The 24,324-nt window shown below is 45.9% G+C and overlaps 1 protein-coding gene across 1 annotated transcript; it reads left to right on the top strand.

The window, feature by feature from the left end:
• The first annotated feature begins 335 nt into the window (after positions 1 to 335).
• LOC142297330 (microtubule-associated serine/threonine-protein kinase 1-like) lies at positions 336 to 11,320 on the top strand. The gene is made up of 16 exons (XM_075341564.1): positions 336 to 626; positions 4,318 to 4,419; positions 4,866 to 4,959; positions 5,259 to 5,329; positions 5,731 to 5,816; positions 6,152 to 6,360; positions 6,834 to 6,972; positions 7,068 to 7,200; positions 7,342 to 7,507; positions 7,660 to 7,761; positions 8,014 to 8,136; positions 8,282 to 8,391; positions 8,480 to 9,198; positions 9,524 to 9,612; positions 10,640 to 10,720; positions 10,940 to 11,320. Exons 1-16 carry the CDS (start codon positions 399 to 401, stop codon positions 11,071 to 11,073), a joined length of 2,586 nt encoding a protein of 861 aa, XP_075197679.1. The 5' UTR covers positions 336 to 398; the 3' UTR covers positions 11,074 to 11,320.
• The last annotated feature ends 13,004 nt before the right edge of the window (positions 11,321 to 24,324 follow it).

Below are 24,324 nucleotides of genomic sequence, written 5' to 3'. Positions count from 1 at the left end.
TAATAGATGTGCACCAGATGATGCTGGGTTATCCCACAGTAATCCACTATACCTTTTATTGTATATAACAGATATTAATAATTTATCTTACAAAATAAAAATACCCTATGTGATCAGAATATAAAGCCCCCATAGCAGTGTCCTCCATGCCTGCATCTGGTACTAATGGTCAGCTATCTTGTTGCCTCCTTAAGGGTTGCTAGGCAACTTCCTTATAAGGTAAGATGCCCCTTTAAGAATAGAACTCGGGGTTCCAATATGACATCACAATTAAGAATCCCTACTTATTCCAGTGATTACATTCTAATTATCACTTTGACACTTGTGGTCATTGCTGTTAGTGATAAGCTATATAGCTCTTCATTTACAGATCGCACTTTGCATTACTTTTACTTGAAATGTCTGGAATTTCTCCAGATAAACTTCAGAAGTTAGCACTACTCCAGGGGATTCTTATCACCTATGACCCTGACTATGTGCTACCACTACCCTGTGGCGTCCTCAGCTTCACTTACCGGCTGGTTATGAAGCTTGTGAGCGACTGCCTGACCAAATACAAACATGGTCAAATTAGCTCAGAATATCTTGAGCATCTACAGCAGAACATCAGGACATCAGTACAAGAGGTAAATAGCAGACAATCTGCACACATCTTATATAAATAGTAATAATAGACAGTAATTAAGGAATAAAAATGTAAGTTTAATAAGTAACAAGTTCCATGATAAGAATAGCCGAAGAGCCAAAATAGGGCACAAAGGCTACATAAGAACGAAGAGGGTGGGATCTAAAGGGTTAATTGAATTAGGGTTGGGAAGGTTGTGATTATGGAGGAATAGGATTGGTTAACTCTTTAAGAACAAGGGTATTTTTATTTTTTCTGCTCCCATTTTTCCATCACTTTCTTTCAAGAGCCATAAATTAGTTATTTTTTTTATGGACATAGACATATGAGGGCTTCTTGTTGTTTTATTTGCAAGAATAGTTGAAGCTGTGAACGGCTATATTCTTTTTACCAATGTACTGAAAAACGAGAATAAAATTCCAAGTGTGATGAAATGGTAACAAATATGCGATTCTGGTTCTGTTTTTAAGGCTTTCAATATGCAGAAAAATGACCTGAGAACATTATTCTCCACGTCAGTCTGATAACTGTGATATCAAACAGGCGGTGAGATTTTCCTGTATAACTGAAGTGAATATAATCAGAATCTGCTGAGGTTATTGTGGGGGTAATAGCGACTTCAGTTCCATCCCAAAATAACTAGCGGGCCAAGGTCTTGTGAGGATTAGGGGTATTAATGTGGAATATTATTACCTTACTCCTTGTACCAGTGTGCATCTTGTAGAGACTAATTCTTAATTAGTTGTTGGTTTTCTCCTGCTTTAGCCCAATTGATATATATATATATATATGCTACCAGTAATGTGTAAAAACAGACCGGAAATGGGTCATCAAAGTATGAAATACATCAGATGTTCATACATATCCTAATTGTCTCTCCAGGAAAGGAGACAAACTCTAACGCAGCGCCACCTATTGGAAGTAGCGATCCTAAAAGTCAGAAGTGGATTTTTAACAATCCTTTGCATATGACTTAGGATATCCTAGTCATTCTATAGAATACCTAAATGACAAACAGGTGGAGTGTAGAATACTACAGGGGTGGTCTGTCCAAAAGTAGGTGGACAGGCAGGCAGCAGCAGATCTGTGAAACTGGCTCAGTTGCCCTTAGCATCGAAAAAAAAAAATTAAGTGCATTCAAAATGCCATTCTAGCCTCCCGTGCGCCAACAAATAGTCAGGAATGATACTTCTGATTCCTTTTTTTGTCCCAGCAAAGATATCCTGTTGTTCATTTAGGATTTCTTCTTTCATTAGCTTTTTGACTGTTTGTTACTTCTTTCATTAGTTTTTTGACTGTTTGTTACTAACCGAAGAGCCAAAATAAGACACAAAAGCTACTTGAGAAGGGAGAGGGTGGGATCTAAAGGGTTAACTGAATTAGGGGTGAGAAGGTTGTGATTGTGGAGGAATAGGATCGGTTAACTCTTTAAGAACATGGGAATTTTTCATTTTTCTGCTCCCATTTTACCATCACTTTCTTTCAAGAGCCATAAATTAGTTATTTTTCTATGGACATAGACATATGAGGACTTCTTGTTGTTTTATTTGCAAGAAGAGTTGAAGCTGTGAACGGCTCTATTCTCTTCACCATACAATGTACTGAAAAACGAGAATAAAATTCCAAGTGTGATGAAATGGTAATAAATATGCGATTCTGGTTTTGTTTTTAAGGCTTTCATTATGCAGAAAAATGACCTGAGTCATTTATAATAACCTTATAAAAATACAAATTAAAAATAAGGTTAAAAATAACCCTATTCTCCACGTCGGTCTGATAACTGTGATATTAAACAGGTGGTGAGATTTTCCTGTATAACTGAAGTGAATATAATCAGAATCTGCTGAGGTTATTGTGGGGGGAATAGTGACCTTGGTTCCATCCCAAAATAACTAGTGGGCCTAGGTCTTGTGAGGATTGGGGGTATTAATGTAGAATATTATTACCTTACTTCTTGTACCAGTGCGCTTCTTTTAGAGTCTAATTCTTAATTAGATGTTGGTTTTCTTCTAGTTTAGCCCCATTGATATATACTGTACATATATATATATATATATATATATATATATATATATATATATGTTACCGGCAGTGTGTAAAAACAGGCATTCTACAGAATACCTAGGCAATGTATACAGTGCCGGAAATGGGTCGTCAAAGTATGAAATACATCGGATGTTCATACATTTCCTAGTCAATCTATCGAATACCTAAATGACAAACAGGCGGAGTGTAGAATACTACAGTGGTGGTCCATCCAAAAGTAGGTGGACAGGCAGGCAGCAGCAGATCTGTGAAACTGGCTAAGTTGCCCTTAGGCTAGGTTCACATTTCCGTTAAAATGTATGCTATTGTAAACAACGGCATCCATTTAGCGGATTCCGTTGTGTCCCATAGACTTGTATTAGTGGTGGATTGCGACTGATGACCTTGTGTTGCATCCGCTGCGTCGCGGTCAGTCGTTTTTTGACTGACCGCTGGGTGGAAGCAAAGCAGAATGTAATGTTTTTCTGGCCGTCAACATTAACGCGCCCTGCAGGAATCCGTCGCCATTCGTCAAGCTTGTAATGGATGCCTATGGTGCTGGATTCCGTTGTAATCTGTCTTACAACGGAATCCAGCGCTGGATTCCGTCATGCTCTACTGAGCATGCCCAGCATGTTTGGCACACCCACTGGGCTGTCCCAAACACAAACGGATCATGACTGAGCCGTCAAAAAACGGACGCATATCAGATGTAACGGATGCGACGGATCAGTTTTTTCACAGGATTCCTGCGAAAGGAATCCTGTGAAAAACACATCCGTTACGTCAGTTGACATCTAAAAAACAACTGATCTGTTGCTGACGGACCTGACGGATTTAAAACAACGGAAATGTGATCCTAGCCTTAGCATCCAAAAAAAAAATGAAGTGCAATTCAAAATGCCATTCTAGTTTCCCGTGCTGCAACAAATAGTCAGGAATGACACTTCTGATTCCATTTTTTTCCCAGCAAAGATATCCAGTTGTTCATTTTGCATTTCTTCTTTCATGTTTTTGACTGTTTGATACTAAAGACTAATAGTCAGGAATGACATTTCTGTTTCTTTGTGTTTTTCCCAGTAAAGATATCCTGTTGTTCATTTAGGATTTCTTCTTTCATTAGTTTTTTGACTGTTTGTTACTTCTTTCATTAGTTTTTTGACTGTTTGTTACTAAAGACTTTTCCAATCTGGGCATTATATCAGACTTTGCCTGAGCAATTCTTGTCATTCTTTATAATACCTAGACATTTTATGGAATGGCTAGGAAAAGTATAGAACAACGCAGATATTTCATACCTTGCCTGCAAACGACAGGGATTGTATACATTGCCTAGGTATTCTATAGAATGCCGGGTTTTCATACATTGCCTGTAACACATATAATTGTGGGGTTACCATTGTTGAAGTCACCCTGAGATTTCAGTTGTAAAGTTAATAAAGGATGCTGTGGCCATTTTACACCAGTCGCAAGCAGTCATCTGTCTTATGTACATACACTGGGTATGTAGGATGGACGAGGAGATTTAATGGTTTTCAACTACCAGATCCCTCGTCAGATCTCTAGATAATCATTTTAGTGCAGATAGGAGTAAGATGGTGACATAAATGCCCTTCTCCATTCTGCACTTTCTCTTATTATTTTCTTGTTTATTTTCATCTGTATAGGCTGAAGAAAAATCCCAAAGTGGAGAATTGGCCTTTATTAAACAACTGGTCGAAAATGTCCTGATGGTACTAGAGTACCCATTCTGCCCACTGGAGCATCAGGTAAGGATCCATCATCTTCTATATCTCATGTCCTTGTTGTCTGATCTTCTCCCGATTTCCACTCATGTAGCAGAAGGTCAGATTTATGATGTTCGCATTCTCCCTTTCGGCTCCAGGCAGACGCAAGATATCATATGACAGCCTGTCTCTGCGGCTCCATCTGGGATGGCAGTCTGTACTCAGCGGTGCGGAGTTTGTATTTATGCTCACTTGGTCATCAGAATCTTCCTTCTTATAAATGCTGCAATTCTGGGAAATTATTAGAGAACAGTTGTATATACAAGTCCATTATATATTAATGTAGATATAGTAGAGGGACCAGCCGGTATAGTTCGTCCAATACTGAAATTATTAAGTAAATGCAGGTTTAGTCCTTCCTGCCTTATATACACGGTAATTTAGTATTTCTGAAATCTTATATTAATTATATATATTCTATCCATCAGGAAACATCAGAAGGTGACTCCGAAGAGAGGCAACAACTAAATAGCCCTGACTGTGATACCAGTCAGAAGGGGCTTAATACTGATCTGATAGAAGGTAAGCTGACCATCAATATCTTACATTCAAATATCAAGTAATAGACAACGGCAGAGAATATGTACATTTACTCTGCATCCTCTGTATGAGACCGGTAGCTGCTCAATAACCCCCTATAAACTATAATGGAGGGGGTCAAATAATTCTGCTTCTCATCTCTCAGCTTAAAAATGTAAAAAGAGGCTCATGGGTCCCCGATCATACCATTGTTGGGAATTTAATCAGATCTTGAGCAGTCACACGCATCTATTTATATAGACTATTACATCACGTCTCTTCATTATTTATCATTATTTTAGGAACATCTGAGCCGGCAAATACTGAATGTGGAATATGTGAGACACCAGAGATCATCTATGAATCTGCCAGTGTAAGTATCAGAGAGATGTCTGTATAAAGATGACAGGGTACGAATTACACATCCCATATTGTATCCCATATGACAATGGGATGTCTCTGTTCTTCATGTAGATCAGACTTATTATGTGTCATGATGGCATTATTCCTGCTCCTCTGTGTGATGACCCTCGTAATCCCCTGCAGAACATTAATATATATATATATATATATATATATATATATACTGTATATATGGAAGATACAACCCTTTAATATAAGAGCGTCTGTGGAGGGTCCGGTTTGTATCACGTCCTCTACATCTGCGGCAGTGTAATCAGCAGGACATAATATAAAAGGGAGATGTTCCTGCATCTGGAGATTTTATTTTTCTGTAGTTTCTATGACCTAATATAATGTCTTATTAATTTTTAGGCCGTGAGTGGATCCTTAAATGTGATAAAAAATCCTTCTAAGAGCGACTTTGATCCGATCAAACTGATCAGCTTTGGAGGTTTTGGGTGAGCTTTTCTTTGATATAATATTTATTTTCCAGGGCTTCTTATGATGATGCCTATGTCTGTGTCCTGCTCGTGTAATATTCCCATAGAGAAATTATGAGTCCACATCACAGTCCACATCTGTTATTATTCAGGACAGATGGGATGGATTGTGGATGAGGACCTACCATAGGTGATCATTTATGGAGTGTTAGTTTATGTATTTGTAGACACGGATTTCTAGAAATGGTCTCACATCTAGTATTAACCATTAGTACAGAAGAGCATTTGATGAGGTCTATAGACAGATTATTAGTAACAATTGATAATAAATCATGGATTTTCCTCTTCTCCAGTGCCGTCCACTTAGTGCGCCATAAAGCCACCAAGCAGATCTGTGCCATAAAGAAAATGGACAAGCAGAACCTGAAAGAGAAAAAGAATCTCGAACAAGCCTTTCTGGAGAGGGACATCTCAGCAATTGCGGATTGTCCATTTGTGGTCTCCATGTTCTGCTCTTTTCCTACTAGAAGACATCTTTGTATGGTGATGGAGTTTGCACCAGGTAGGACACATCCATTGTATCTATATACTGCCCACGTCTGCTTAATCCGAGCACCTTATATATACCCAGATTGTGACCACATGGGCGATTACAGTCCACACAGCATTTACTATAAGGTATCTATTACCAAGATGCCTGAAAACTCATTGATCTCTGTGAAATCCTCGGGCGTATGTCCTGACTGAGTATAGCGGCAATTTCTGATAAGGATAAAAGCATAACTTGTTTATATTTGAGCAGTTTTTATAGATGGAAACTTTCACAGAGAAATACATGAGGCTTGTAGATGGGGCCGGGCTCTATCTCTGTGTATAGGGTATCTCTGTAGTATACAATATATGCAGTGCATTATACAGTTTATATTTATATATGATTTCCTGTTCTAATATCTCAGATTATTTCTCATTCACCCTCATCATGTGTAATTTACATTGTAACAAACCCTCGCCTGTGATATTTGCTTTCTCGTGTAGGAGGAGACTGTGCCAGTCTCCTAAGGAACAGGGGTGCTTTTCCTGCCACCTTGGCCCGGTTGTACATTGCAGAAATAGTTGTCGCTGTGGAATATCTGCATAGCCATGGTGTGGTGCACAGAGACCTGAAGCCTCAGAAGTAAGTGACCCCTGTATTATAATGACGGGGAAGAAAGTTACAGATTGTTATATAGAGTCTATGAGTTATTACTGACTCCATCTTTTCATTCACAGCCTCCTGATAACAGCTACAGGACATATTAAAGTCACGGATTTTGGGCTTTCAAAACTCGGCATCATGAGACCAACGTCCAACGTCTACAAGACTCCAACTGAGGACATCATCAGAGAGTTTTGTGATAAAGAGGTCGGCTTTACTTACAGGATCTTGTACTTTACAGATCTCTTCTCTTTCTCCTTTTCTGATCATTTCTCATTTAGACGTTTCCATTGATGTTATTTGTTACAATGATATTTATTGACCATCATCTCTTCTGCTTGTTTCCAGACGGCTGGCACCACTGCCTACATTGCCCCAGAAGTCCTCCTAAAGAAAGGATACGGAAGACCTGTTGACTGGTGGTCATTAGGGATCATTCTATATACATTCCTTCTTGGATATAAACCATTTACTGGGGCAAACAAGATGGAGATTAGGCACAGGATCGTCTATGGTAAGTAAAGTAATCTGAATGCGATGTGATGTCTCTGTTATTTGCTTTGATTTGCTCTGTGCACAAGTTTCTATTTTGTTAGGAAAAATGTTTTCTCATGAAAATGAATGAAGATGCTTTATTTTCTGTAACACTTGCTTTTTATATAACAGCTGACATACCTTGGACATTTAATAAATACTGTCCACCACAAAGAGCTAAAGAATTGATCACTGCGCTGCTCCAAAAAAATCCTGCACATCGACTTGGGACAGGTAATACTATCATAGTATTAATAATGTTTTATTACACCTCAGTGACCAGACAAATGACCGTGTCCATGAGGATCAGCACTGAGGGTCTCTACTCCACCTACTTGTCCATTCCCCATTCTTCATACTATCACTACATTTCCTTCATGTCTGGCTCTGTTGTATCTTCAGATCAGAATAACATAAACTGTACAGATATAGAGAAGTGTCTCTGACAATGACTGTGTTATTTTCCTTCTTGTCTTCCTTTTCCAGGAGGGGCAAATGAGATCAAAATGCATCCATTCCTGCGGGACTTGGACTTTGACAATCTGCTAAGTCAGAGACCCTGGTTCGTACCTATTCTAATGTCAGATCTGGACACCCGCCACTTTCACAGTAAGTAAGATAAGACGTCTTCTGCAGAAAACTGCTGTGTGTCTTGTCTTTCATGTCATGTAACAATCAGCTCCCATCATGATAACATGGTGACTGTCTGACCGAGTCTTATTCTAACAGTCTCTAATAACACATTACTTTGCAGCTCCCTGTAAGAAAAACAAACATGTGGATTCAGATGAGGAGGACACGAGTGAGGACAATGAGTGGCAAGAAGTCCAAAATTTTCTATCACCTTATCCAAGGTTTTGTAAAGTAAGTAAGTGGCCAATAAAATATATGAAACCTATAGTTATAAAAAGTTTTAAATTAAATCTATTTTATATTTCTTCATTTATTTTAGCTACATATCACCAATACTGAGAGGATGGCCAAAGAAGAGCCTGTGTCACCTCCAGGGTGTTCCATAACCAATACAGAGAACATGGCCAAAGAAGAGCCTGTGTCACCTCCAGGGGGTTCCATAACCAATACTGAGAGGATGGCCAAAGAAGAGCCTGTGTCACCTCCAGGGGGTTCCATAACTAATACTGAGAGGATGACCAAAGAAGAGCCTGTGTCACCTCCAGGGTGTTCCATAACCAATACTGAGAGGATGACCAAAGAAGAGCCTGTGTCACCTCCAGGGTGTTCCATAACCAATACTGAGAGGATGGCCAAAGAAGAGCCTGTGTCACCTCCAGGGGGTTCCATAACCAATACTGAGAGGATGACCAAAGAAGAGCCTGTGTCACCTCCAGGGGGTTCCATAACCAATACTGAGAGGATGGCCAAAGAAGAGCTTGTGTCACCTCCAGGGTGTTCAATACCCAATACTGAGAGGTTGACCAAAGAGGAGCCTGTGTCACCTCCAGGGGGTTCCATAACCAATACTGAGAGGATGGCCAAAGAAGAGCCTGTGTCACCTCCAGGGGGTTCCATAACCAATACTGAGAGGATGACCAAAGAAGAGCCTGTGTCACCTCCAGGGGGTTCCATAACCAATACTGAGAGGATGACCAAAGAAGAGACTATGTCACCTCCCGGGTGTTCCCTAGAGAACAGCGAAAAACCCTCAGACATGTGAGTAGTGTATTATTACAATTATTGTTATGTGATTTACATGAGACGAGTAACACAAATCTAAATCCAGCATCCACCGCCCCATGATTGCTGATCTCTGTAGTTCTGGATTGTTAGAACACTGCACTAATAGCTGATTATTGAGCCCAGCCATTCATTTCCAGTTCAATACAATATTACTAGTTAGAGTCCATTATTTCTGGTAGAATGGGTTCCTGAGTGGGGTATCTTTTCCGTATTGTCCTAATTGGCCTTACAGGCAGGTGCTCGTCCTCCTATATTGTTTTTACTTGTCATTTACTTGACTTTTTTTTCTACCAAACAGACAGAAGGAATCTTCACTTTCCAAATCTGATGGTGAAAATCTTGGTTTCACTGTTAATAACGACGTGGCATCCTCGCCCTCCGTCTCAGGTATGTACAGCTTATAGATCATCCTATTATTTATCTAGGATGGTCTCTCCATCCTCCATCCTCCTCATCTCTCAATCTTCCATACCCTTGATCTCACTCTATCCCCCCTGCATCCTTCTTCCCCCTGCACAGCCTGTCGCCCTCTGCACCCCTCTCTTACGTACCCTGCACTCCTCCATCTTCTCCAGCTTCTTTCTCGCTGGGCAAAACTCCATGGCTCCGCCCACCCGAGTCACAAGTAGTGACATCATCGCAGGTCCTGCAGCTCCAGTAGCTGCTCTGCATGTGCCTCCGCTCCACACACGGCTAATTTGTATGAAAATGAAGAAAACGATCCAGCTGAGTGACCAGGTGATTTATTCAGTGCAGTTCAGACAAGGCATCTGGTCGTGGTTAACGCGTTTCTGGCTTAACGCCCTTAATCATATGATTAAGGGCGTTAAGCCAGAAACGCGTTAACCACAACCATATGCCTTGTCTGAACTGCACTGAATAAATCACCTGGTCACTCAGCTGGATCGTTTTCTTCATTTTCATTGCTGTGCGGCCAGGGCAGGGCCGGATCCGAGTCTGAGGCGAGGTGAGGTCAGAAGTGGGTGAGCTGGATTCTTTTACAAAAGGCTAATTTGTATAGTTTACAAATTAGCCATGTGGACAGAGCCAGAGGTGCTGGCCCTCAGCGCTCTTCAGATTTTCCGGTACATCGTACCGGCACGTAACGCCGCAAAAAAAGCACTGAGCGGGAATAAAAGAAAGGTGAATCCTGGAAACTTTTGATGTTGTGATGAGTCCTCTATAAAGCTACACTGAAGGTTTATGTAACTGATTATATAATAACACTTTGTCCTGCTGCAAGAAATGTCATATTAATAAGTGGACATAGATCTTTGGAGAGACACCACATGGCGGCACACAGAATAGTGATAGATCCATAGTAATCAGGTCACATATCTCTATGAAGATACAAAGATAATCTTTTAGGAATTTATAATCAACATTTTTCTAACTTTTTGATTACAAACTCCAGGTCAGACGGGAAAAAGATCTGCTCTAAAACTGAGAAAACAGCAAAAAACAGAGACAGTAGAAGAGGGGGAGAGAAGGCGAGGTAAGTGTGACCATAAGCTCCATGTTGTGTGATGTCAGTGAAAATTCATGTGGAGCAGATGTGATCAGTGGTGGGATTGTCACATATATGATGGCTGACGATGATCCCACACCTGTGTATGGAGAAGGTTCCTCTACCGTCCGGTCACAGTGACACCACTGTACTATCCTCTAATATGGAGTCCCATTACTTACACCAGTTTTTAATTTCTTCTCACAGGTTCTATCTTCCGCCGGATTATATCATCCTGCCGGCGTAGATTATCCAGGGCTGCTCGTGCAGTCAGAGAGAGCTGCATTTTTTCCTGCTGTCAGCATGGCTCCATAGTCATCTCAGAAGATCCCTACATCTAGCGCCCTGAAGAAACTACAGCACATCCACCATCAATGCTGTGCTTGTATGGAAGAACTTGTACCATCTATGGGCGGCACGGTGGCTCAGTGGTTAGCACTGCAGTCTTGCAGCGCTGGGGTCCTGGGTTCAAAGGACAACATCTGCAAGGAGTTTGTATGTTCTCCCCGTGTTTGCGTGGGTTTCCTCCGGGTTCTCCGGTTTCCTCCCACACTCCAAAGATATACTGATAGGGAATTTACATTGTGAGCCCCCCAAAAAAGAATAAAAATTTAAAATTAATTAATTGCCTTTTAAATTTAATTGATTATTACTGGCATTAATCGCATATCAATACTATACATGTCATAAATGTCTGATAGGTTAGACACCACACAGGAGAAGATTGGTTCTTTGTCTCCCATTAATCCTCTACACCCGGGCCAGAAGTGGTGTGATGACCAGAGATTCTGTTATTCCTAAGGTTATGTGTACACAGCGCTTTTTAGATGCTGCATACTTGCGAAGTAGTGATGGGCGAAAAAGTTTTAAGTCCGTACCGGATACCTAGTATCTGTGCACGGACCCCCAAAATGCAGTTCTCATTGAACTCTGTGTAACTGTTCGGATTCAGCCACCCAAATAATTAAAATAATAAACGAAAAAGAAAATAAGGAATAAAGCAGGAGCGTTATACTTACCGAGTCTCCCACACGGCTGTAACACCACATCCGGGTCTGCTCATTTACCCTCATACATATTCACTGCATCCCCTGGTCACCGTCAGTCCCAGCTGTTGCAGACCCTCATTGTACACACCTCAGGTGCCGCAGAACCTCATCATACACACCCCAGCTGTTGTATAACCTCATGATACACACATCAGCTGCTGCAGAACTTTAGGCCGGAGTCACACTTGCGAGTGACTCACATGTAACTCACACGCGTCTCGCACTGCATCACCCGCCATGGCCTGCCGCTCTCCAAACAGGAGTGTACAGCTGCATTCATTTCTATCTAAAGTCTGGCTGAACCCACCGAACCAACTTTCCTCTCAGATCTGCTCATTTCTATGTATGAGGCCTCCAATGTTATTTTGGCACAAGATAAGGAACCTGACAGATGATTTCTACTGCACGACCCGTGGTGGAAGTGTACCGCCCCGCCGCTCGGGTCCAGGCTCGTTTGGTGGGTGGCTCGAGCGCCTCCGGACCCGGGGGTCACGTCGCTCTGCAAGGGGTTGCTGGCGATCTCGATGGGGGTGGTTAAGTAGGTGTACGGCTGGAGCCGTGTTTTGAGTTTGTGACGCCACCCACGGGACGTGGTAAAGGTGTAGACACCACCGCTGCAATTACGGGGCACCCAGGGGAGATGGTCGTGCAGCAAGATGTTAACCCCTCTGTGGGCAGGGATGGTGGCCGCGGGACCCGTTTGGGGAAGTATGTAGTGGCTGTGCGGTGCAGGGCGGTGCGCGGCCAGATGGCACTGTTGTACTCACGATTATTGATACACGCAAGTGTCTGGTAAACCAAGTTGATGGTGGTCGGTGCCCGCAGCTGGCTGCGTCTTGTCCACCACCCGGGTTGGTGGTCCTGGTCTTTCTCCTGCACCTCTTTATGTTCGTGTTGACTGCCTATGCCTCAGCAACGGGAGTCCGCTCCCCGGCTATATATGTGTCGGAGGAATCCGTTTGCCTGCAGGCGCTGGCCCGTGGGATCTCTCTGCCTGTGCCGTGGCTTTCTATACCCCTCGGTGGGCTGTTGCCGTCTTTCGGGTCTTGGGACGGGAAAGGACCTAAGGTCCAGACCTCAATCAGTAAATTTGATGTGGTCCAGTGGCTTCTGGACCTCGTTCTGGGTCTGAGTACCCCTCTGGTGCTCCGGTTTCCAGTCGGTTCCCCGGTTCGGTATCGGCGGGCCACTACCCTGTCCCGGTCTCTTACGGTTCCACCTGGCAGTCTTCCCGGCTCCTGCAGACCAGGCCACCGCCTGCCTCCTAGCCAAGGTGTGTGGGCTACGACCCTCACACCTGTCAGACTGTGGCAGACCTGTCACCAAAGGCCTGCTGCGCTCCTCTCCACTCCTGTCACTAATCTGACTGAACTCAACTGACTTGTCACAACTGACTGAACTGTGTTTCCTGCCTCAGGCCCTCTGGACTCCTCGATGGGCATGGCCAATCACCTGTCTCCACCCCCTGGTGTGACCATTGAGCCCTGAGGGAGATGACTAGGTTTTGTGTGGTTGGCTGCTGTTACCCTTTCAGGGGGACGGGTGTTATGCAAGGGCCTACATGTGACCAACTGTCTAGTTCAGGGCGTCACAGAAGGAATCAGACTTTTCTTCCTGGCCTCCAGGAAATCAGTGGATGTTTTCAGCAGTTTCTCTGGCCGAAGCAGAGCGGTAGAGGCTAAATCCCAGTGGGCTAAAGGATGACTGCTGACATCATGCCTGGGTCACTTGATAGAGGCGTTTTCAAACTGCAGCCCGATGTTTCCAGATGGAATAAACATTATTTTTTTTAATTCCACGTGGCCATGGAGTTGTTTATAATAGAAGCAGGAGAGTGGGGGTAAGACCCCCAGATGATTAGAGTGGATCGTAGGAAACATCACCATGGCCACCAACCAAGCCGGTCACGCCTACTAACCTGCACCAGGTCCCTCTGTACACTGGGATTTAACCACAATCGAAGCAGAGCAGACCTGGCGCCCTCCCCCCTCTTTCTGATGAAGAAGGGAGAAGACAGGACGCAGAGAACAGTGGAGGGGGGCGCCCCCTGCTGGAACCTGTGCATCGCAGGAGCAGGAAATGAAAGGGAACTGCTGTCTCCGTGGGGTGCCCCCTCTGCATTCTACCGGGGTGTGCCCTGTGCGATCGCAGTAGTTAGTCGCACATAGGTAAGGCTGGCCATGCTCACTGTATAGCCAATAATAGAAGTTGAGTGCTGGATTGAGTGAGAGGAGATAAATTAACTCTTGCAGGCATACCCCACATCACATAGTGAGAAGTGTGTACATGACAAAATTACTTTTTTTGGTGGCCACAATATTGCAATAAAATTCAATAAAAGGAGATCAAAACATCGTATGTATGCAAAAATTGTATCAGTAAAAATAACAGCTCAGGTCGCAAAAAATAAGCCCTCATACTGCCCCAGATTCCAAATCTCCAAAAAAGAGAACTTTACGGGTTTCGGAAAATGGCGACATAAGCAAAATTGTTTTTTTGACACAATTCTGAATTTTTTTTCACCACATAAATAAGAAAAAAACTAGACATGTTTGGTATCTGCGTACATGTACTGACCTGGGGAAACATATTGAGAGGTCAGTTTTACCATATAGTGACATGGTAAATAAAAAACCAAAAAAACCCAATCATGCCATTGCACTTTTTTGCAATTTCATCTCAATTGGAATTTTTTTCCCCTTTTTTTATGGCTTTTTCTTCTTCTTTTTATGGCTTCTTCCAACTTACCTAAGGTCGACGGGGCCCATCAAAGTGGTGACCAGTGCTTCTGCGGCAGTGACCAGGCTACTCTAAAGAACTGTGAGTAAAGACACCTGGAACACAGCAGCTGACACGGACTCTTATTACCGGCGCCGCCGCCCCGCGCCTCGGCGCCAACGGCCACTATTCCCCTCATCATTCTTCCTGGGGCCAGCTTCACTTTTGGCGCCGGAGATAAGCGCTATGCGCAGTGCCAACTCCGACGCCATGTTTCTGAAGAGAGAAATTTGAATACAACCAGAGGGAGTGAGGAACAGTCGTCGGGGGGGGCGGGGATACACGTGCATAACCCACCCGGAGATTAGGAGAAAGGTGCACACATCAATCAAAAAGTGCACGAATTTTCAAACTTTATAAAGTTGGATTTCACTGCCTAAATACCCGAGCTGCCCCCTGATGGTATGTACACACTGTGCCTGATAGTGCCAGCACTGCACTGGCTGCACCTTATACATGAAAATCCTGATGTTTGGTTCCCTTTAACTGTATCATTGTGCGCATGCACGCTGCAATTTTTTTTCCCAGACCACTTGGTCCGAGGACAAAATTGAACATAACCACTGTCTCATTGGATAACATTGGTCCGAGTGCGATCCAATGTTTTGTCAGATCGCACTCGGACCAAAAATACGGGTGTCTACGCAAGCTATGAGCTGAAACACTAGCTACGTCTCTCGTGAGGACATGTTTTTATTTTTTTTAATCAGTGAGTAAACGGTGGTCAGAGGTCTATGGGGGTGCATTATACTATATGGAGGAATATGGTGTGTGCATGTATATGGAGGATTATGGTGTGTGCATTTATATGGAGGATTATGGAGTGTGCATTATACTATATTGAGGATTATGGGGTGTGCCTTATATGGAGGACTATGGGACGTGCATTATCTTAAATCGAGGACTGTGGGATGTGTATTATATGGAGGACTATGCTCTACATTATATTATATGGAAGACTATGTGAAGTGTATTATAATACATGGAGGACTATGGGAGGTGCATTATAATATATGAAGGGTTATGTGAGACCCATTATACTATATGGAAGGCTATGTGGGGGTCATTATAGTATTTGGATAACTATATACGAAGGGGACAAAGATAAAGCATGGCATGGGAAAGTTTTGTGCTGAGGAAAAGAAGCTCTTTCCCTCAGCACCTCAGCACCCAGCTTTCTCATGCTCTGATATCATGGGAAAGCTGCGTGCTGAGGGAAAGATGTATAGCAGAGCTTGGGAAAGATACATGATGAGGACAAGATGTAAAGCAGAGCATAGGAAACCTGGGTGCTGAAGGAAAGAGCCAAGTGTCAGCGACACTATCCCATACCCCGAGTGTCGTGTACGGTTGGAGGGGCCCAGGTCCAAACTTTGCACCGGGGCCCATCAAACTCTAGTTACGCCACTGCTATTTATCTTACATGTATTGATGGTTATTGGGGTGATGCATTCATCTATTGATGGTTACTGGGGTGATGTATTCATGTACTGATGGTTATTGGGGTGATACATTCATATATTGATTGTTACTGGATGATGCTTTCATGTACTGATGGTTGTTCTGATCTTTAAGTTTTCAGATCCTTAATTTGTCAGACTTGACAATAGATTATTATAAGATCAGTGTGCTGTCTGTTGTACAAGGACAACACAGAGACTAAAAAAACAGTTGTCTGGACAAGGCCATATGCAGTATGAGTACAAGTGTTGGACTAAAGGGTGCTTTACACGCTGCGACATCGCTAGTGTGATGCCCTGGACTAGCCAGAAAGTCACAGACACATCACCACACACACGCCCTTCCCTGGATAGTCAACAGCAGTCAAACAAAATCCTTGTTGCCTCCCTCCAGGGTCTGATGTCCACACCAGGTGGGGCGGAGCCAGGCGGTTGACCCCACCCACCGAGGAGTTCACAGGCCAGGAGGCGGGAAAAAGCAGTCAGTTCAGTTCAGTCTGGAGTTCAAGTAGTGAAGGAGAGAACCTGTGAGTGTCTGAGTCGCAGCCCAGGCACTATCAGCAAGGTCAGCAGACGGTGGTGGCCGTCTGCAGGAGGTGGTACAAGTCAGGGGAACCGTAGGACCCGGGGACGGACGGTGGCCCACCGGTACCGAGCCGGGGAGCAGAGTTGTACCAAGCACAAAAAGGCAGGGCCATCAGACCCCGACCAGGCTAGGAGCCGCCGACAACGGTCGAATCAGATAGTGACCGGAACCCCCGGGGTTCCCTAACACCCAAGACCAGACAGAAGGCAACCGCCAACACAGTGAGGATAAAAAGCCACCGCCATAGACTAGAGATCCAAGGGCCAGCGCCTGCGGGCAAAACTGGCTCCTTCGGTACATATACGCCGGGGAGCGGACTACCAGTGGGAAACCATCGGAGTCAATACATACACAACGGTGCAGGGAAAGACAGCCACCATCAACCTGTCCGGGGAGAGCAAAGACACTGCAGCTGGCTGCGGGACCTGTCCATCCAGCCGTTTGGTTTACCAGAGACTCTGTGAATCTCTGCCTGAGTGAGTACAACAGTGCCATCCGGCACCGTGTCGCGCTGACTCCGCAACCCTGCACGCCAGCTACCCTGCCTCCCCGTACCACCACCGGGCACCCCAGCTACCCTGCCTCCCTGTATCACCACCGGGCCCCGGGATCACCAACCCCTACCCACAGAGGGGGAGCCAACATCCTAGCTGCTCCCTGCCATCGCTGCCGGGATCCCCGTCACCAGCAGTGGTGGTGCCCATTATCACCACGACCCGTGGGTGGCATCACGAACTATCTCCCAAAACAAACCACCCCCTTTTCACTCGTGGGCGAGGAGCACTGCTCGAGTCCCCGGGTCCGGCCCACCGCTCGAGCCACCGAGCAGCAGCAGCCCCGGACCCGAGCGTAGCGAGCGCGGCCCCTCAGCCCGCGACACTAGCATCGGCTAGCGATGTCGAACGCGATAGCACCCGCCCCCGTCGTACGTGCGATATCGTGTGATTGCTGCCGTAGCAAACATTATCGCTACGGCAGCGTCACACGCACATACCTGCTCTGCGACGTTGCTGTGACTGGCGAACCGCCTCCTTTCCAAGGGGGCGGTTCGTTCAGCGTCACAGCAACGTCACAGCAGTGTCACTGAACCGCCGCCCAATGGAAAAGGAGGGGAGGAGATGAGCGGCCGGAATATGCCGCCGACCTCCTTCCTTCCTCCTTTTCCGGTGGAGGCAGGTAAGGAGATGTTTGTCGCTCCAGCGGCGTCACACATAGCGATGTGTGCTGCCGCAGGAACGACAAACAACATCGTACCTGTCGCTGCAGCGATATTAAGGAAATGAGCGACGTGACAACGAGCAACGATTTTTCACGTTTTTGTGCTCGTTGATCGTCGCTCATTGGTGTCACACGCTGCGATGTCGGTAACGGCGCCGGCTGTGCGTCACTAACGACGTGACCTTGACGATATATCGTTACAGATATCGCAGCGTGTAAAGCATCCTTTAAGCCCCGTACACTTTAAACAGCTGTCGGACAAATAATGGTTCATCTGGCAGCTATCTGGACTGAGTTTCCTATACACAGAAGTGATCACTTCTCTGAGTTCAGAAGATTCAGCAGTCCGGTCGTAGACATGTCAGATCCTCACCTCATTCGACAATCACCTGTCATATTAGGCTAAAGGGGGCTTTACACGCTACGACATCGCTAATGCGAACTCGTTGGGGTCACGGATTTGGTGACGCACATCCGGCCGCATTAGCGATGCCGCTGCGTGTGACACCGATGAGCGATTTTGCATCGTTGCAAAAACGTGGAAAATCGCTCATCGGTGACATGGGGGTCCATTCTCAAAAATCGTTACTGCAGCAGTAACGAGGTTGTTCCTCGTTCCTGCGGCAGCACACATCGTTCCGTGTGACGCCGCAGAAACGAGGAAGCTCTCCTTACCTGCCTCCCGGCCGCTATGCGGAAGGAAGAAGGTAGGCAAGATGTTACGGGACGTAACATCCCGCCCACCTTCTTCCCTCCGCATAGCGGCCGGGAGGCAGGTAAGGAGAGCTTCCTCGTTCCTGCGGCGTCACATGGAGCGATGTGTGCTCATCTCCGCCCCTCCGCTTCTATTGGGCGGCTGCTCAGTGACGTCGCTGTGACGCCGCACGGACCGCCCCCTTAGAAAGGAGGCGGTTCGCCGGTCACAGCAACGTCGCCGGGCAGGTAAGTATGTGTGACGGGTCTGGGCGATATTGTGCGGCACGGGCAGCGATTTGCCCGTGTCACGCAACAGATGGGGGCGGGTACCCACACTAGCGATATCGGGACCGATATCGCAGTGTGTAAAGCCCGCTTAAGTTCCCCAGGTGAGCATTTGGTGGATGGAATTTATAGAAATCTCATGGTTTTTTTTTTTACTTTCCCTAAACTGAAATGTGGTAAGATTTTGAAATCTGCAACATATCAATTTCTCTTGTAAATATTTGTTTTATTTGCAGATTTTAGCCATAGACTTGCATGCAATTTTATTTTTAATAGGAGATACCAAAAAGAGACAAAAACCACCGCTGAAAAAAACCACAAATGAAGATATTTGGTGCGTTTTTGATGCTGTAGTAAGATCCGTGACACTGAGAAGGTCCGATTCTGATCCGATTCGTAGCTTAATGATAAACGATGTGATCTTCCTAAAGGTTCTTATATTGGCTTGGAAGCAAGTGCACCTCTATACACAAAAGCAAATAGGAAACAACGAGGATGACACCTGAGGAAAATGGGTCTGTTTCTATTGGGTTTTTACACTCACACAGATGTTGTGTGAATGCAGCCTTAGGGCTCAGGCAGACAAGTGTTTAAATCGGATGAGTGCTGTATGAATATTGATCAGAATGGACATGGCCGGCACAATGATCAATGTTATTCAACCTACAAACATGGCTCAGTGACACCAGTTCTGTCAGAGAAAATGGGCCCAAATTCCTACCAACTATTGTGAGAAGCTTGTGAAAGGAGATCCAAAACGTTACACCCAAGTCATACAGTGTAAGGGCAATGGTACCAAATACTAATGAAATATATGGAAATGTTTGACTTTGCAGAAAGTAATAAAATGCCTTACATTCTCTCTCTCTCTCATTATTCTGGCATTTGGCAAATATAACTAATTTTGGTGCCTAATTGACCTAAAACAGGAAAGATTTATTCTGATTTCATGTCAGATAGTGAGAAAAACCTGCAAATGTGTCTTTTTAGATAGTGTATCTAAGCTTCTGGTTTCAACTGTATATATACACATTATCTTTTCATGTGACAACACTGAATATATGACACTTTGATACAATGTACAGTAGTCAGTGTGCAGCTTGTATAACAGTGTAAATTTGTTGTGGCCTCTAAATAACTCAACACACGGCTATTTCTAACCCACTGGCAACAAAATTGAGTACTCCCCTAAATGAAAAGGCCCACATTTTGCCCAACTAGTCATTTTCCCTCACCAGTGTCATGTGACTCCTTAGTGTTACAATGTCTCAAGTGTGAATGGGGAGCAAGTGTGTTACATTTGGCGTTATCGCTCACACACTCTCTCATACTCATCTCTGGGAGATCAACCTGGCACCTCATGGCAAAGAATTCTCTGAGTATCTGAAAAAAAAAATCCTTATTCTGTATAGAGATGGTCTTGGCTATGAGAAGAAGATTGACAATACGCTGAAACTGAGCTGCAGCACATTGGTCAAGACCATACAGCAGTTTAATAAGACAGGCTCAACTCAAAACAGGACTTGCTATGGTCAACCAAAAAAAGTTCCAGGGCACCTGCTCAGCGTGGTAGTGAGACTCTCTTTCAGTTGGAGCTACCATCCGGTCTGACTCCGAGTATCTAGACCACTAGAGGGGTTACTGTCAGGGTACCTCAGCAATGAACTGACAGGAGATCTCCCATAACTAGACTGTGCACACTCTGTTTTTGCCGATCTACTCTGGCCTCTTCTTTCATGGCGTCTCTGATCACCTTTCCATTTGCTCCTTTTCTCATGAACCTCTTCAGCTTCAGACATCTCACTTCCTCCATCCTTTCTTTTGGAGTTGGACTTAGAGGGTTTGGATAATTTAGAGTCTGTGATAAAGCTCAAAGAATAGTTAGGTCTTCCATAACCTTTCACTGTAGGACCTGCTTCCTTTGCCACCCGAAGCAACACCTTAACCAGGTACACCGCACTTCTCTTGGCCATGGCCCGAAAGTGGTCGCAACCTCCAACCAACTTGAAGAAGTTGCTCCACAATCTTCTGCCTTTCCAGTTTCAACTGCTTTAACTCTTTCAGGTATCCCAGGTGGTATTCTAGGAGGACTTGTACAATTTCAACACATTCCTTTGTTCCCCCAATGACATATGGAACCATACCAACTTCACAGGGTATCCTGGCTTTGTTACAAACATTACAAACATTAATTCTTACTCTCGTCACACCAGACTTATCAAACCATCTCCTGCATGGCTTCTGCATTTCTTCCAATCACCTTCATGACAAGCTCACTTGTGTGACTTCTTCCACAAACTCAAACAACCTTCGAGCTGTCTGAACTGCTTCTGCAGCTTTCCCACAGATACAAAATGGTCCAATGTCTTCTTCTAATTGAACAGTAGTAACACTTAGAATCTTCCTGGCTTGCTGAAAGTTACTTCTCAGTTGTCTTATTGCAAGCCAAATTAATGGTTTCTTCACAACCACCACTTCCTGAAACGCTGCGGTTAGCTGATTCATACGCTCCAAGCAGTAGCGTAGCTAGCGGGGGGGGCAGTGAGTGCGGCTGCCCCGGGCCCCGTGCTCAGAGGGGGCCCACCTGGAGCTGCGATACCATTAACTATATCAGCGTGCACAGCGCGCGCCGATACAGTTAACCTCTGCGGCAGGGCCGCCATCAGGGCATTACTAGTGGAACTCCTGCAGTGGGCCCCGTGAGCAGCAGGCAGAAGGGGGGGCCCGGACATGTTGACAGGCCCCTCCCCTTTCATTCCTCGGCTCCCCGGGCCCCAGCGCAGGGGGCGTTGACAGTACACTTCGCAGGGTGGGCTGGTTGTGCAGTGAGCAGGAGGCGGGGCCTGGACACGCTGACAGCCCGTGCCCCTCCCCTTTCATTTTTCTACTCACCGGGCCCCATGGGCAGGGGGTGGGGACATGATGTTGCACTGACAGCACCTGCAGTTGCACAGGGGCCCCAAGCGGGAGCGGGCCACTAGAGCCTGAAAACGTACTGGGTACGTCATAGCTCCCTGGTACTTAAGGACCTATGACGTACCCAGTACGTCATGGCGAGATTGTGGCCCCGGTGGCTGCGATCGCTGCAAATACCTTAGATTCGGGGAGGAGGGGCCCTCTGCCCGACCTCAGGATGGGTGGTGTCTCCTCCCCGGACCTCAGGAGGCTGTGATTGGCTGAGCGGCGTTCGTCAGCCAATCACAGCCACTGTAATGTTCCAACCATTGAAAATGGCTGAAACATTGAAATCCAGCCCTGATCAGTGCAGCTGTAGCACCGATCATTGGCTGGAGCTGGGTGTCCTCTGTTTAACCCGCCCCCAGCTCTGATTGGAGAGACCGGCCTTGTGACCAATCTCGCCAATCATTGTGGATCTGAGGCCGGTGACCACTCCCCTCAGCTTCACTCCAGCGTCCGTGGAAGGTGAGGGGAGCGATCGGTAAGTTTAAAGACACTGTCTCCTTTCAGCCGCCGCCATTGCCCCAGCCCCCACGCATCAGCCGCCGGCTGCAGCAGTCACTGCCCCTGATCCAGCAGCACTGAACCCATCTGCTGCCTTCCCTCCATCTGCCACCCCTCCCCCATCAGCCGCTGCCCCCCTCCCTCATCTGCTGCGTCCCCCCCATCAGCCGCTGCCCCTCTCCCTCATCTGCTGTGTCCCCCCCATCAGCCGCTGCCCCCCTCCCTCATCTGCTGCCCCTTTCCCACCTCTCACCTTCCTCCATCTGCTGTGATCTCCCCACGTTCTGTGACCCCACCCCCACCTGCTGTGAGACCTCACCCCCACCTGCTGTGAGACCCCCCACCTTCTGTGATCCCCCCCACCTGCTGTCATCCCCCTCACCTGTCATCCCCCCCACCTGCTGTCATCCCCCCACCTGCTGTGAGACCCCCCCACCTGCTGTGAGACCCCCCCCACCTGCTGTGAGACCCCCCACCTTCTATCCGTCCCGCTGTCCATCCGTCCCGTTCATTGTTACCATCACGGGAACACTGGGGGCTCTATTATTTTCTAGGAGCAATATGTGGGCACTTTTCTAGGGCACTTACACAGGGCATTAATATTTTCTAGGGGGCAATTTTACCATCTAGAGAACAGAAAGGAGGCATTTTACTGTGTAAAGGGCACAATAGTGGCATTAATATGTGGGGGGCACAGTGGTGGTATTATGTGAGGGTCACAGTAGTGGCATTAATATGTGGCGGGCACAGTTGTGGCATTATTATGTGGAGGCACAGTGGTGGCATTATTATGTGGAGGCACAGTGGTGGCATTATTATGTGAGGGCACAGTGGGGGCATTATTATGTGAGGGCACAGTGGGGGCATTATTAAGTGGGGGCATTATTATGTGGAGGCACAGTGGTGCAATTATTATGTGAGGGCACAGTAGTAGCATTATGTGGAGGCACAGTGGGGGCATTATTATGTGGGGGCACAGTGGTGGCATTATTATGTGGGGGCACAGTGGTGGCATTACTATGTGGGGGCACAGTGGTGGCATTATTATGTGGGGGCATTATTATGTGGGGACACAGTGGTGGCATTATGTGCAAGCACAGTGGTGGCATTATTACCATGTGAGGGCACAGTGGGGGCATTACTATGTGGGGGCACAGTGGGGGCATTACTATGTGGGGGGAACAATGGGGGCATTACTATGTGGGGGCACAGTGGTGGCATTATTATGTGGGGGCACAGTGGTGGCATTATTATGTGGGGCACAGTGGTGGCATTATTATGTGGGGCACAGTGGTGGTATTACTATGTGAGGGCACAGTGGGTGGCATTACTATATGAGGGCACAGTGGGTGGCATTACTATGTGGGGGCACAGTGGTGGCATTACTATGTGAGGGCACAGTGGTGGTATTACTATGTGGGGGCACAGTGGTGGCATTACTATGTGGAGGCACAGTGGTGGTATTACTATGTGGGGGCACAGTGGTGGCATTACTATGTGGAGGCACAGTGGGGGTATTACTATGTGGAGGCACAGTGGGGGCATTATTACCATGTGGGGACACAGTGGGGCATTACTATGTGTGGCAGTAAGAGGAGTTGGTTTTTGTGCACACAGCAGGTGCAGTAATAGGGACACACACGGCAGCAGTGGCTCAGTATTGGGTGACGGCAGGATGAGGAGTTTGTGCAGGTTGGGATTAGATGGGGTTCGGTGCCGGAAGTGTGAGGAGTCAAATGTGTCTTTGTTGTAATTTCTGTAGATGAGTTGTGGCTGGAAAAAGTTGTCATTTTGGTCTGGGCCAGATGGAAAACACAGAAAAGGTGAACAACTCCATCCGGAAGAACGTCAGCAGTAAATCACCATCTATAACTGTACTGTGATCTCTTGTATGTGCTGCAGCACCGATATCTATCATTATATAGTCACCATATAGCGGTAATATCAGTGTCATCTGCCGAGGTTCCACTATATCCACGATTAGTCTGCGCCAACGTAGTTATCATGGTTACCTGGTAAGGGGCCCACTCAGATGTTTTGCCCCCCCTGAGCTGAAAC

This window comes from Anomaloglossus baeobatrachus, chromosome 3 (assembly GCF_048569485.1).
Source record: "Anomaloglossus baeobatrachus isolate aAnoBae1 chromosome 3, aAnoBae1.hap1, whole genome shotgun sequence".
Taxonomy (NCBI): domain Eukaryota; kingdom Metazoa; phylum Chordata; class Amphibia; order Anura; family Aromobatidae; genus Anomaloglossus; species Anomaloglossus baeobatrachus.
The sequence above is the reverse complement of the archived record's forward strand: the minus strand, read 5'-3'. Positions and strand labels throughout refer to the sequence as shown.

Coding starts and splice junctions, on each gene's coding strand:
- LOC142297330 (XM_075341564.1), top strand. CDS start 399: ATGTCTGGAATTTCTCCAGATAAACTTCAGAAGTTAGCACTACTCCAG. Junction 7,201..7,341: donor GAGAGTTTTGTGATAAAGAG/GTCGGCTTTACT, acceptor GCTTGTTTCCAG/ACGGCTGGCACCACTGCCTA. Junction 10,721..10,939: donor AGAGGGGGAGAGAAGGCGAG/GTAAGTGTGACC, acceptor TTCTTCTCACAG/GTTCTATCTTCCGCCGGATT.